A 15,275-nucleotide genomic window follows, 5' to 3' on the forward strand; every position below is an offset into this window, starting at 1 on the left:
TCTGATCCTGCAGTATTTCACGTTGGCCTAAACACAAGAGGACATGCACTGTGGAAATGAGATATCACCAGTCACAGACACTCAAAAATATGTCTATGAAATATGAATTTCTGCAACCTCCTTAGGGAAAACAAGTCCCGTCCGAATAGGCTTATTTATTCTATACAACCTTGTATTTACTCTAGTTAGGGCCAGTAACCTACTTTCACAAATGCACTGTACTCTATAGCCGTGAAAGTAATATCTTGACCGCATGATTGGCGGATGAATCATGAACAAGTGGGCACTCTGTATGCAAGTATATTTTTAAAATGCCATTTGAAGACATTGAAATAAGATTCACTGCAAAAAATGGGCATTTGTGATGCAGCAAGTCGAGTTATTGTACAGGCTACATGTATGGGACACATGCATAAAGCATATAGGGATTGGCTAATTGAACCATTTATTTACATTGACACTAGAAATCTTCAGTTTGTACACTACGGTGCCCACAATTTTGCCTGTGTGAAATGCATGACCTCGGCTGGAATGTCATTTCAGTCTTTATAAAAACGAACCACTGTGTAAGTCTACAGTAAATTTGATTAAATATCCTGATCTCCTTTCAAAAGATCATCTTTCATCAATGAGCTATTTGGAGTCAGTTCATGACCTGATTTCCTCTGCACTCATTATAATGGAATTATTTTAAGAAGGTTTAACAAGTCGTAAACCAAAGCGTGCCTGTGCACTTTAAAAACTGAACAAATAAAATTTATGTTTTAAATAGCACCCACCTATAGATCTTGTATCTTGTAGAAAATCCTTGACGGTTCCTCTCCACAAATTCGGTGTACTCCTGTGAGTGGTGAAATGGACCCTTGTCAGAGAGAAGCCAGTCTAGTGGGCCAGCAGGACCTTCTTCGGTTATACTGCCAGAGCTTGTCAGCCAATAGTGCAGGCTGAAAGTTAACAGCACCAGCTCCCATAGAGCCATGAGGGAGCGGCACAAGGCTTCAACAGCACAGGTCACATATCTTCAGCACAGCACTGAAGATCAGCATGGTTTCAGCCACACAAATACTCCCCTAAAAACACAAATGACAGCAGTAAGCACACAATCACCTTCACTTGTACTTAGAGATGAGCCGTTCTTATAATAAAGTGCACACACGGAGAAGCACATATATACAGTGGCAATTAGTGGGAAACTTTAAGGAGTTTCCTTGAGGCCATGAAGGACTCCAGAGAGAGCTTGTCAACATCAGGAGGAAAGAAAAGTAAGATGATTCATTGTGGGAATAATGTACTAATTGTCTGTAAGTGGGAAGTATAATGTATTCCCATAAAACTGTTCTCTGAATGGTAATGAGTGGTTTAGTACTTGGGAGAAATAAAGTATCACCAAATTAACAGTAAAAAATGTAAGTGAAATAATAGGATCCTCTTGTGTTTTAGCATCATCCATGCAACCCTGATGTAATATGAAACTAAGTTCTCCCAGAAATCATGCTGCTTACATTAAATGAATAGTGCAAGTTCTGCTATCATATACAGTATGCATCCTTCCAAGGGATGCACCGAAATGAAAATTCTTAGCCGAAACAGAAAAAGAGGAAACCAAGGCAGAAAAAAAAAACGAAAGAAATTATGCCAATTGTTAGTACCACTGCATTAAAGGCTATGACTGTTCAACCCAGTCTCACCCCATGGCGTCAATATTTGACGACACTTGACCATGCGTCAATATGTTGATGCGGAGGGTATACCTTTCGCGTCATTTTTTGACGAACTGGGGACTTCAATACTATTAAGTCCGTTGCATTCTCTTTCCTATTTTCTTACCATTTTCGCGTCGGTTTAGGGTTAGATTTACATAATGACATCCCTACCCAAACCTAACTCTAACCCCAACGCCAGGTGACAACTGTTTAATTACGCGCACCTAACTCTAACCCCAACGCCAGGTGACAACTGTTTAATTTCGCGTACACTGTTTCATTTTGCGTAATCTAACCCTAAACCGACGCGAAAATGGTAAGAAAATAGGAAAGAGAATGCAACGGACGTAATAGTATTGAAGTCCCCAGTTCGTCAAAAAATGACGCGAAAGGTATACCCTCCGCGTCAACATATTGACGCATGGTCAAGTGTCGTCAAATATTGACGCCATGGGGTGAGACTGTGTTAGACTGTGTACTAACTTTACTAGGGGTGTGACAGATCACAAAACTCACGGTTCGGATCACATAACAGTTTTTGAGGCACGGATCCGATTATTTTACAGATCAGCAAAAAAGGGGTTGGAAAATCTAATAACAAGAAATTACAAACATTTATAGAAAAGAATGAAGTTCCACATTAAGTAAGGTCTGAAATTAGCATTAGGTACAGAAATCGAATTAAATGAATAATAACACTGTCTTTATTATATAAATTAAATATAATTATATTTTTTTTAGAGCTACAGAAGTGATTTGCTTTTTGTCTTGGGTTGTTTGATTAACATTAATGACACAGACATACGTAGGTTAATTAAGGTTACTGTCTCTTTAAGAACAAATATGCACAGACTGGTTTCTGACTGTAATCTATAAGACATAAACAAATGTTTTTATTAGAAAAAGAATGTGGAGATCATTTTGTTTATGTGTCCTGTCAAATAGAAAGATTTTATGTTCGCTTGCTTTTTGAAACGCGTCTCTCCGTGTATGCACTACTGAGTGCACTTAAACGCGCGTGCACACACAGACGGAGGGCGATTTCCAAATGTTCCACATAAAAACATTACGTTGTTTTTCAGTGATCTATTTGACAAATGTATTTTAATGGACTACAGTTTGAGACAAAATAGCGCAATCGCTCTAAAGTTTACACATCAAGAGTTCTGATCTTTGAAGGGATGATCATGTCTGACTGGAGCTGGACCGGACACATTACAGAAATCTGCTCACTTTAGGGCCTTTTTGTGGTTAAATTGTTTAAAATCACTGGATGTTAACATTTGCAAGCCTTTGAAACACGTGCAAATGCTAAACTTTCCCTACTTAAATTTCCGTATTAATCCGCAAATCGCATGCAAGCCAATCCGTGATCCGTACTGATTCACGACCTTGGAAGCTCGGGAACACCGCAGACATGTTGCTTCAGACAAGCACTTGCAGGTCGTGTTTCTGTTTGCATCATCACAACATTTCGGCCATATTGTTTTGGTAACAAAAGTCTTTCAGCCGAAAACCTAAAATGCTCTTTTGGGCCATTTTATAATATGTATATATTTGGTGCATCCCTTATCCTTCTGTTTATTTCCATTCAGTCACATTGTGGGAATGGTGACCAAAGGCTGCCAAGCTAAAAAAAAGAAAAACATAAAAGCACATTTGCATTTGGCGAGGAAAAGACACCACAGCCCTCAAATCTCATTTTCATTTACATACATACATTGAAACGTGTCACAACATCCCACAACCAAGTTTGTCAATGTTGCTTAATGTCATTTGTTCTCATGCGTCTTGTAACACCCTAAATTTAAATGTGCACAAATGTGACTTGACAGCTATGGCAGATGGGAAGATCTTCAGTAAATGAAGATTTCAGTTTCAGTCTGTTCTCCACACTAAGCCTTTGAATACTGCACATGAGTTACAGACCAAGAATATTTTATACTTTTTATCGCAAAATATGTCATTTTTGGATGGACTATACCCCAAATCCAAAAACATTTAGCTTCCAGCCCAAACCACAACAGAAGATACGGTGTAAATGCAGGCACTTTATTTCAGTGGTAAACAAATGCCACGAGACTGGATGATAACGTTTTCAACATCTCTTTTAGCAGTTACTTCTCAGCGTTTGCTGGAGTCCCACCCCTTGTTCGAACCCTGTTATTATCTTCCATTTTTCCACCGAGTGCTGTCAATCATTTTCTGCTGCAGTGACCAAACCAGATGTTGGAAAAGAGGCTCATTACTGTATTCTGATGACAGTCTGTCAAGTCATGTGTGGTATGCGACCATATGTGTGGGTGACATTCAAAAATCATCACACTTATGTGGGACAGTGTGTCAGTCAATAAATGAAAATACAAACTAGGGACATTAATGTGAAGTATTTCAAAAGCATGCAATGCATATGCGTAAGATTACATGTGTCAATTTTATGAAACGTATTTAGACATATTAAAGCTAATTAGACAAATATAAAATATAATACAAATGTTAAACATAAAGTTGTTGAAACAAAATAAATTATTGTGCATATTAAAGAAGCATTATTATTACAGTTAAAGGGACACTCCACTTGTTTGAAAATATGCTCATTTTCCAGCTCCCCTAGAGTTAAATATTAGATTTTTACAGTTTTGGAATCCATTCAGCCAATCTCCTGTTCTGGCGGTACCACTTTTAGCATAGCTTAGCATAATACATTGAATCTGATTAGACCATTAGCATTGCAAGTTTAAAAATAACCAGAGTGTCTATATTTTTCCTATATAAAACTTGACTCTTCTCTATTTACATCGTGCCTAAAACAGACGGAAAATTAAAAGTTGTGATTTTCTAGGCCGATATGGCTAGGAACTATACTCTTATTCTGGTTTAATAATCAAGGACTTTGCTGCTGTACCATGGCTGCAGCAGGTGTAGTGATATTACGCATTGCCCGAAAATAGTCCGCTGCTATTGAAAGTAGGGATGGGCACGAGTACTCGATGATCGATTGTGATCGATTACAAAAACGATGATCATGTGGGTTTATTTATTTATTTATTGTGGATATGGCGGCATTTTGATGTCTGGTTAGCGTTACAAATGCATGTGGTAGTAAATACTGAGTCTGGAGATGCGTTTTTGACGTCATGTGGCGTTAAGCAGATCGACGTATGACATCAGTAACATTACCATGCATGATTAAAAAACAAACAGATAATTCCACGCGACCACGCCGCAGCAACCCGCCGATCTGCGCAATGCGCGGCAGCCCGCCAGCCCGCGAAGCCGGCCACAACTCACATCACTGAGGCACTATGGTTTAAAAGGATGCCGTGTATTTCAGAAATACAGTCAGTCAGGTGCAAAATGTACAGCGCCGTCAAAAGTTCAATTGGTTATCATCTCATATTTAAACATTAAATGTCAAGAGATACCAGAGAGCCATACGAGCATTAACATTACATCTTGACTGAGGTAAGAGGACGACACGACACAGCTAAACGCTAAAATGATAGCAAAACACTTAAAGCTGCTTAATGTTATGAAGCTTGAGCTTTGACAAGATGTGTTTAAAAGTGCGCTGTTTATGATGCACATCCACAAAGGGAGTTAAACTTTCTTTTTTTTTTTTTTTTTTTTTTTTTTGAAAACTTCTGTTAAAAACATTTAATTCATTAAAAATCTAGTATGTGTTCATTGTTCTGTCATAGTTTCTTCGAAATTAAGTTTTATTTGAGAGTCTTTATATAAATATATTTTCATTTTCACCATGACGTGTACCTTTGATTGCCCCGCCCCCAGTTAATCGAGTACTCGTTCTTCAGACCTATGGATTAATCGAAATGAAAAAATGACATAAATGCACATCCCTAATTGAAAGTTACCAAGGGGACTACTTTCGGGCACCGCATAATATCATAGCCCCTGCTGCAGCCATAGTACTATTAAATTGCAGGTCTAAGTACACGATGTAACTACAGAAGAGTCAAGTTTTAAATAGGAAAAAAACTCTTTGATTATTTTTGAGTGCGATGCTAATGGTCTAATCAGATTCAATGGATTATGCTAAGCTATGCTTAAAGTGGTACCGCCAGACCCCGAGATTGGCTAAATGGATTCCAAAATGGTCAAAATCAAATGTTTAACTCTAGGGGAGCTGGTAAATGAGCATATTTTTTAAAAAAGTGCAGTGTTCCTTTAATGCAGTAGCTATTGTGAAATAACCATGAACAATATAGCATTTAATAAACTTAGTTAACGTTAATTTCAGCATTTACTAATGCATATTTTAAAAAAGCTGTATCTGTTAACATCAGTTAATTTCAGTTAACATGAACAACTGTTTTGGCATTAACAAAGATTAATAAATGCTGTAAAACTATATTGCTTATAATAGTTCATTAATGTTAACAAACACAACCATATTGTAATATGTTACTTTTTATATTAACTCATTTATATCAGTTCAAAATGTATAGTCATTGATATGTAAATGTGATATTAAAGGTGTCCTTGAAGCTTAACTTGGTGCCAGCAACCCCAAGGTCATATGCTTGATTACATTAAAACCCATAAATTAATCTAATGTATAGGACCTTGAATTAATTGTTTTGCATAATAGCGTCTCCTAAAAGGCATGAATATGAAAACACTATTTAAAGTCAAGAGTCAACCTGTACAGTAGCTTTCACTCCTATGTGTGGTCTTTCTTGTGCAGAGTGCCTAAGGGATCTGTACGGTTATGTATGTAACATGCTGATAAGCACATCTGTAAGGACATGAATACAAGCCCAATCCGGGCTACAACGCTTTCTGCCGTGATTACAGCAAGGCTTTTCTGCGTGACATCTAATTCTTCAACGCAGACATCCGTACTTCTCCATGCATATTGATGAGGAAGTCTCAGTGGAACACAGTAACCACTCAGTAGGGATTCTACAATGCATTGCACTTTAGCGCCACAGTGCACCGCAAAAAGCCTCTTTCAAATACCACATCTCTACATTTTCAACAGCAATTCTTTTCACTTGCTATTTTCCCGCCCTGAGTAACAAGCAATTTTGTTCAAAATCACTGTTTACACTTCTCCAGAGAGCAAAGCGTTGTTGTACATATCTCTAGTTTTTGCACTTTCAAATTGTATTTATTTATTTTTATTTATTCTTGTATTCTTCTAGATTTTAGCGTTTTTTAGGCAGGTCATATGTATGTAATGTAAATATCAAGGGCACAGCAATCAGAGCAGTTGAGATCAGAGCAGTTTAGTTCTTTATGAATAGCAAATAGCAAACTAATTGCTTTTATGTCTGTACCTTACCCGAACCTCTGTAATTAAAATTATCTGAGATACAACTTGAAACCTTGAGTTTACAGCAACCTAGATCCCGACCTGTTGTGTACCCCTAATAAACTGAATATTTAAACATACGCATTGAGAGCACAGTTTGTTTAAAAGCAATCTACTGCTATAATCGCATTACCTGCACTCACCCACACAAATAACAAGATTTTGGTTATTATCTGCAGGACTTATATCAGATGTGTGCCATTCTCTATTTGGACGGGCATCATCACTACTATATATACCTGTATGCTTAAAAACAACACATTTATAATACGCAAAGTTTTGTTTAACAAATCCACCCTGAACTATTTGTAAAACAAATAAAAAATCTAGCCTTTATATACTGAACTAACTGAACAGAAAGCAAGCTTGAAATAGGCTTTATATAACAGGTACAAGTACGACTTTATATTGATAAAGGCACTTGGCACTTTTCTGTGAAGGTGCTTAGAAACTGTTTAATGTAAAGTGGCATTACTAAAACAACTTTTGGCATGAGGTTTAGAGACGACTGAGGTCTAGAGATTTTTAAAGTCACCTATTTCATTGCTAAAAAAAACAACTTAATTTTGTGTATTTGGTATAATACAATGTGTTTGCGTGGTTTATGCAGGGCTCAACATAAAGGACTGCCCGGTGGCCCGGGGAAAGCGTGAGAGGCGTTGGGGCCAGTAAAAAGTATTGTCACGTGCCCGATCAGGCCAGTGCTTCACCCTCAGTCACTAAAATATTTTTTAATAACAGTTTGCTGTCAGTTTACAGGCAAAGCAGAAAAGTTGGGAACCTTTTTTCATTGAAACATGTCTGTTGTATAAATATTTGGCTTTTGAATTATTATTTTTAAATGTGTGACCCTGACATTTTTTTATGGGGGCCAGTGAACATTTTGGCAGGGCAAGTGAAAACCTGAACCACTGGCCCGACCGGGCCAGTATAAAAAATTATTTGGGTTGAGCCCTGTTATGGTTAAAAAAACTAATTACTTTCCACATAGCATACATTTTTGTAGCTCCAGATCTCCAGTACTCAACGATTTGAAAAGCACTGTGTCCTTGATTGGCCAGCTAATCTGTACCTTGTGATTGGCCAGAATACCTTTGACGTCAGCCGGAAATGTGACGCTCTTACCCTGTTTGAAAGATTCGCTTACAATGTAATGCTAACAGAAGTTAATTTACAGCCTGAGTCTGAAGCGGGAGGAATTATGATAAAGTCGGTCTTGTCTACATCACCAATCCCAGGAAGTAAACTGTTGACTAAAATCCGTGTGTTTGTTGTAGTCTAAGAAAAGAGATTTTCGTTGGAGACTAATAACTTGCGTCATCGTTTACTTTGTGGTATGTACCTTTTGCCTATCGTTAACATGTACTAATACACAATTACACACCAAAGGAAATGTAAAATCCCGAATCGGATAATTGGGGCGCTTTAAAAAAGTCCTACTTTGTATTAGGTGTCTTTAACTACTACTGTATGTGACCCTGGACCACAAAACCAGTCATAAGGGTCAATCTGAAATAAGGATGTATACATCATCTGAATAAATTTGCTTTTTGTTTATGTATAGATTGATAGGATAGGACAATACTTGGCCAAGATACAACTATTTATTTATATTTATAAATCTGGAATTTGAGGGTGCAAAAATAATAACATTGAGAAAATTACCTTTAAAGTTTTCCAAATTAAGTCCTTAGCAACTACAAGTTTTTATACATTTACAGTTGGAAATGTATTAAATATCTTCGTGGAACCTGAACCTTACATAATATCCTAATGATTTTTGGAATAAAAGAAAAATCAATAATTTCGACTCATACAATGTATTTTTGGCTTTTGCTTCAAAGCGTGGTTTTGTGGTGCAAGGTCAGATATGTAGTTACATAATATATGCAACAAAAAAAGCAAAGAAATGATTACAATGTAACTAATTTGAACATACACATTGTATGTTCAAAAAATTGTATTTGCCTTATTTGCGTACAACACACGTGTATACAATAAGTACAATGTGATGACTGTTATTTGATCGAAGGGCACAGTAGTTAAAGACACCTAATATAAAATGGGACCAACTGATGTACATTACATTTGTATTTATGCATGCGGCAGACACTTTAATCCAAAGCGACTTACAGTGCATTACAAGGCCTACATTGTATCAGTTTGTGTGTTCACAGAAGTGTCTGACCTTTTGGACTGCTAACGCAATGCTCTACCAGTTGGGTTACAGGAACACCCTATAAGATATACATGTCTACAGGAACAGTTATGCAAAATGCCTATCTTTGGGATGAACAGACACCAAAAAGGGGGAGGGGAGCGTGTAAACACTGTAAATAAGGATAATTAAGAAATGAAATAAGTCGGCGTGAGAGAAATTAAGCAAAGCCTGGGGGAAGGAAAGAATAAAAAATAACTACTTTCTGAGAAAATGATTATTCAGAGGTATGTTAGATTAAAAACATACCCCAGCAGAACTTTTTTTAAGCCTTTTGTGCAGAGAAATTATGTACAGGGTGTTGCACGATCATTTTGGCCTTGCTACATGACACACAATTTTTCATTTAAACTAGATGTTGCAAGAGTATTTGTATCACAACCTGCAGGGCTTCCAATAGCTATGCAAACATTCATATTGTAATTTGTCATGTAAATGGTGACTATGACAAGGTCCTGTGTATTACCCTAGAGGGGCGAACGATTTTAAACCTACAAACTATGGATGCTGCCTAGTAATAATAGAGGAACAGTTCATACAAATGCCTGTCTAATCGACAAAAAGACAATCTAGCGGTCTGTTCAGTGAGCACATTGACTAACCATATTCATTAAGAAGCGGCGAGACTTTTAGATTACAGACTAAAAATGTGATTGCGGGGGTTTATAAATAACTGAATGCAAACGAATGGCAAAAGAATGTCAGAAAAACAAAGAACTTATTCTTTGATACATTAGTCACTGCAGCCCATTCTTGCAATGGAAATGAACATCTATACGTGGTAATTAAATTGAGAGACTTGAAGACTGCAGGTGCTCAGAATTACCAGCATAAAACTGCCTCACAATTTTCTTCAGAAATGCATTTAACAGCAAAGTCTTTTACAAGCTTCTCCAGGTGCACTTAACTTGACTTCTCACATCATTTTCTCAAAGCTTCACTGTGGAGATGTCATTTAAGTACAATTAACTGAAAGTTTCCTGTTGAATTGAACTCAACAATTGACTCAAAACGCGGCTTGAACTTCACTGAGAAAATCTTTTGATCATAAGTATACACAACAAGGGACGCTGTCAACTCCCTATATTTGTTTCAAACTTTGTTTTTCAGACATTAAAATGGCTTTTTTCAGGAAGAGAATAAAGGGTCACCCTGGTAGAAGTGAACAAACTCAAAACATTATATTCTTACTTAATTTATACCTGCACTCAAATAAAAAGCTCTTTGGGTAAACATAATTCAATCATGGACAGTGGTTCAACATGTTTGTTCACGCTTTATTAACATGAAATTAACATGTAAGCTCTAATAAACTATTTCATGTAGATAGAATATTACTAGGGATGCACTGTAAGGAAATTCTTGGCCGAAGCGGATTTTTTTTTTTGCCAATTTTCTCACCATTGCACAAGTTACTTTTTTAGAATGTTCAAAATGTACTATATTTATTTAAGATATTTATATAAGATGGTGTCGTTATCGGAAGCTAGTTATACAGTTTATAAAGTTTGAAATGTTTATAAAGTTGAAATGTTTTACAAAATCGCATCGATTACCTGCAGATGACCTTTGTTAACCCCTCTAAATCATGTGTTAATTTGGAAATTTAGCTTGACCGTCACTTTAAGCCTAGTTAAGAAAGTTAATTAATTGTTTAAAGGGGCCATGGCATGAAAATCTGACTTTTTCCATGTTTAAGTGCTATAATTGGGTTCCCAGTGCTTCTATCAACCTAGAAAATGTGAAAAAGATCAACCCTGTAACTTAGATTTGGTAAACCATTCCCTAAAGCATGTGTAAAAAAGGTAACTGAAAATAGGCTCTCTTTATGATGTCATAAGGAGCTCTTATTATAATAATACCGCCCCTTAATCTGCACCATCCAACCACAGCACAAAGAGAAAGAGAGAAAAAATGAGAAAAAGGAAATAATTCATAGCACAATTGAGTTTGAATTTCATCAAACCACCATCATTGTGATCAGTGTTTGCACTCCATCCGCTCATTTGCATTTTAAAGGACACACCCAAAACGGCACATTTTTGCACACACCTACAAAGTGGCAATTTTAACATGCTATAATAAATTATCTATATTGTATTTTGAGCTAAAACTTCACAAGATTTATTTGACATCTTAAAAAAGGTTGTGACATGGCCCCTTTAAATAAAGTGAACAGCATCAAAAGTCTTATTTTTCGAGTGTGTATGAAAATGATGTTGCCTTGTGTTGCCCCTGGTTCAACTGGTGCTACATTGCCATCTACAATTTCATCTAAGCAGCATTTTCAGCATCTCCGAGGATTTAACCTTGGATTACAAAAGCCAACCTAAAGTGGTTTCGAGGCTGAGATGATGAGATTTGGGAACTCTCAAACTTGAGTTCTCAAAGGCATATCAGTCAGTCATGTTCAGAGGACAGACTCAAGTGCACGCTTTGGACTCAGGGCATCTGTTCAGTTCTTTGGTATAAAACCTGTGCAAATGCACCGAGGTTTGGCCTACCGCTGGAAGCATGCAAATGTAGCTGTGTTTTTGATATGCTTCCCGCTCTAAATCTGTGTCTGTAGGGTTAGGATTAGGATGGAAGTTTGCTTGGCTGTTTGCATGAGCATGCACGAGAGTTGAGGAGACGGTTTTACTGCTGTTTGTACAACCGGATCCCATTATTTGTAATTCCGGTTCTTTCAGGTTTCAAGACTCCAAGGCATCCCTCAAACCACTAAGTCTGAGACAGGAACTGAAAAACTTCACGTCTGCTTCTCTTTCGCTGACTGAGCTTTTACTACTAATTAGCCAAGTTATTCACTAACCTCTGACAGTCAACTTTGTCTTTCATTGTGTCCCTAAGGTAAGAGGTTTCTTAGTGAAATAATCTGCCTGCATGGATAATTATTTATCTATGTTTCATTTTAAGACAAAAGGAGGTGCACAAAGAGATTTGTGGTGGTGAGTAATGTATCAGCACATAGATAATAGAACAAATATGAAATACTGAGCTTGATTTTCAATGAATGACGCCGAAAGAATTGTAAAAAAAGTCTGACAGCTATTGTGTTGGGTTTTAAATCCAAAATCAAACATTCTCTCTAATCATGCCGTCATGAGAAATGGACCTCTGAGAGATGACAACCCATGAAACAAAAATAATTGTTAGATTCTACATGAAACACTGAGCATCAGACAATGTTTATCTGACATTGCAAATGACCTTGTATATGCAGGAAATTACTTACCTACAGCAATCTCTTTGTTACTTGTTACTGTGTAACTTTTAGAAGGATCTCTTGACAGAAATGTAATATAATACACATAACAATATTATCAGTGGTGTATGAAGACTAGGGTTGCCGATAGGCAATAGTATCGTGTATTGATGATCGTCAGACATATCGCCAATAGCGGGCTTTCATTACGATAGTTGTCGAAGGTTATTATTATTGTCATCTAGGGATGCATCGATACCGATACTGGTATCGGGTATCGGCCTCGATACCACATTTTCTAAAGTACTTGTACTCGTTAAAAGTCCCCCGATACGAGGAATCGATACCACGGTCTGAGAAATGTCTATGTTTGAGCGGCGTGTAAGGGGTTAATGCCTCTTGTGTTGTCCAAAGAGGCAGAGTTTACAACAAACTGGAAAACTAGTCCCTTGTTTTTTTGTTAAATCTGTTAAAAAAAAACAGTTAAAGTTTTACAGTTACCTGTAAATTTAAATCATGTTTTTTATTAAGTACTCGGTATCGGTATCGGCAAGTACTGAAATGCAAGTACTCGTACTCGTATTCCAAAAAAGTGGTATCGGTGCATCCCTATTATCATCTTCATAGTTTTACATTAACATGCACATTGTATGCTTTTCCTCACATTAGAGGGTTTGTGGGCTTCACTTTGCGCAATTGCTTGTAACATGTGCGGATTCCTTCTCGCACACACCTGAACTTAATGCGCGTGTCTTGGACTCTTGCTCTGACCTGAATGGGCGCAGCATGGACTCCTTCTAGCACCTGAGCTTGCAATACGCATGGCTCTGACATTTCTTTGAGGTTTTTAGCGTGCAGAGGGTTAAAACCAGCGAGTATGTTGTTTCAGCTCCCTGGACCGCAGGAATTTGACGTGCTCTGAGTAATGGCATCACTTTTAAGAAGGTTGCAGTCATGGCATTGTTGCCTTTGCTTCTTTTTTGTCCACCAATCAGGTGACTTGTCATAAATGAGTCAAAAATTTACAAATAAATAAATGAGTAAACTACTGCCCCAATACTAATTCACATTCTCACCATAGATGCTGCTAAAAATCTACACAGTGGACTTTCCGATAATGTATGAAAAATTTAGAAGGAGGAGTTACAAACTGCGGGAGGAGCAAGTCACGAGTCAATACTTTATATAACACTGACTGGATAACTAATGATTCACTACATGTTTGTGTCGCTTATATCAGTGGTTCTTAACGTTATTCCTGGAGGCCCACTGCCCTGCACATTTTGTATGTCTCCCTTATTTAACACACCTGATTCAAATCATCAGCTCATTAGAAGGGATCTCCATGAACTGAACTGAGTCTGTCAGATAAAAGAGACATACAAAATGTGCAGGGCAGTGGGCCTCCATGAATAACGTTAAGAACCACTGGCTTATATAATATGCACTCACGCGCTTAATTCCAACATAACACAGAAGTCTTACTTACCGCATGCAACTCATGACCCATTTGGGACTTTTCAGTGAAATCCAGCGTTAAACAAACACACACGCCAAACTCCGCTGCTACCCCGGATAAACAAACTATATCCATTTTTTTTCTCATAATTCTGGCTATCTTCTCCTTACATCCAAAAGCACACTTCTTCTTTCGTGCTATTGTTGAGTCTTAATATAAAACAAAGCTATCGCGTGAAGTGATCCCTGTAACTTAGCACTCTTGTTTCTTGCTCTCCCGCTGATTGACGCGTGGTTTTCCGGGGGAAGTGCCCATAAAAAGAAGTGATACGTATGGCTTACCCCTGAAACGTCAGATGGAACCATATTCGAAAAAACTTTCCGAAACTTGTACTAACCCTGGCGAAGTGCATTCGGCACAAATATAGTAACACGTCCAAATGCTTTTTTGACACTTAGCATGTGTTTAGCATGAGGAAACCAACTCTTAAACTGTGTTAATAAGTCAGAATGCATGAAATACCGTTGACCCCCCCCTTAAAGGTTTCTGTCAAATGTATAAATTAAATGTAATTAATTAAGTAATGTGAAAAACTTCATATTTCGCTCAAAAAGAAAGTGAAGCAGTCGTGATTACGGCTGGGCAAAAAATTGATTTTTTGATTAATCGTTTTTTTTGTGGTCGATTCAAAATCAATTCTGAAAGAGCAGAATCTATTTTTTTCCATAGCCTATTTATTTCCGCAAACATTGAACGTAAGATTAACGTTAATCTAATTACTAGTCTTCTTCACTAGATGTAACCCTCTTTTTTGCTTTGCGCGATGTTACCAAGGAGCGAGAGGCAAGCCTTTCATTCATTCCTTAAATGCCTAAAATGGCAGTTCAGGTGCTTCATCGACGTTGATGCCACCTTCACATAAAAAGTCAGAAGTATGGAAGCATTTTAGATTTCGCAAGCAAGACGACGACGATAGTGTTGTGGCTTTTAATTTCTTTTTATTAACTCTTTCACCGCCAGCGTTTTTAAAAAAAGTTGCCAGCCAGCGCCAGCGTTTTTCATGATTTTCACCAAAGATTAATGCCTTCCAGAAAATGTTCTTCTTTAAATATATAAACATACAATATACCAAATGAAAGAACAGACCCTCTGCTTTCAAACAAGAAAAACCGTTTCATCCTACCTTTAGTGGTTCTTTTGCAATCATCTTTTGAATATGGGTAGGTTTTTGCAAAAACACCATATTTTGAGCAAAAAGCAGAGATAATTCCATTTTTATGACGGACTTTTCAAAGAGATCCCATTCAGAGCGATCTTTAAAACAGACACGGACATGCATCAGCTTGCCATAG

At 37.3% G+C, this 15,275-nt stretch overlaps 1 protein-coding gene across 1 annotated transcript in view; it reads right to left on the reverse strand.

Moving 5' to 3' along the window:
* Positions 1-15,275, reverse strand: part of brinp3a.2 (bone morphogenetic protein/retinoic acid inducible neural-specific 3a, tandem duplicate 2) — a 49,438-nt gene that overhangs the window by 29,076 nt on the left and 5,087 nt on the right. The window contains exon 2 of the mRNA XM_065272715.2: positions 780-1,070. Coding sequence (XP_065128787.1) covers positions 780-979 — 200 coding nt within the window. The 5' untranslated portion in view covers positions 980-1,070. The remainder of the gene's footprint in view (positions 1-779; positions 1,071-15,275) is intronic.

The sequence above is a fragment of the Paramisgurnus dabryanus genome, chromosome 7, assembly GCF_030506205.2.
Source record: "Paramisgurnus dabryanus chromosome 7, PD_genome_1.1, whole genome shotgun sequence".
NCBI classification, from domain to species: domain Eukaryota; kingdom Metazoa; phylum Chordata; class Actinopteri; order Cypriniformes; family Cobitidae; genus Paramisgurnus; species Paramisgurnus dabryanus.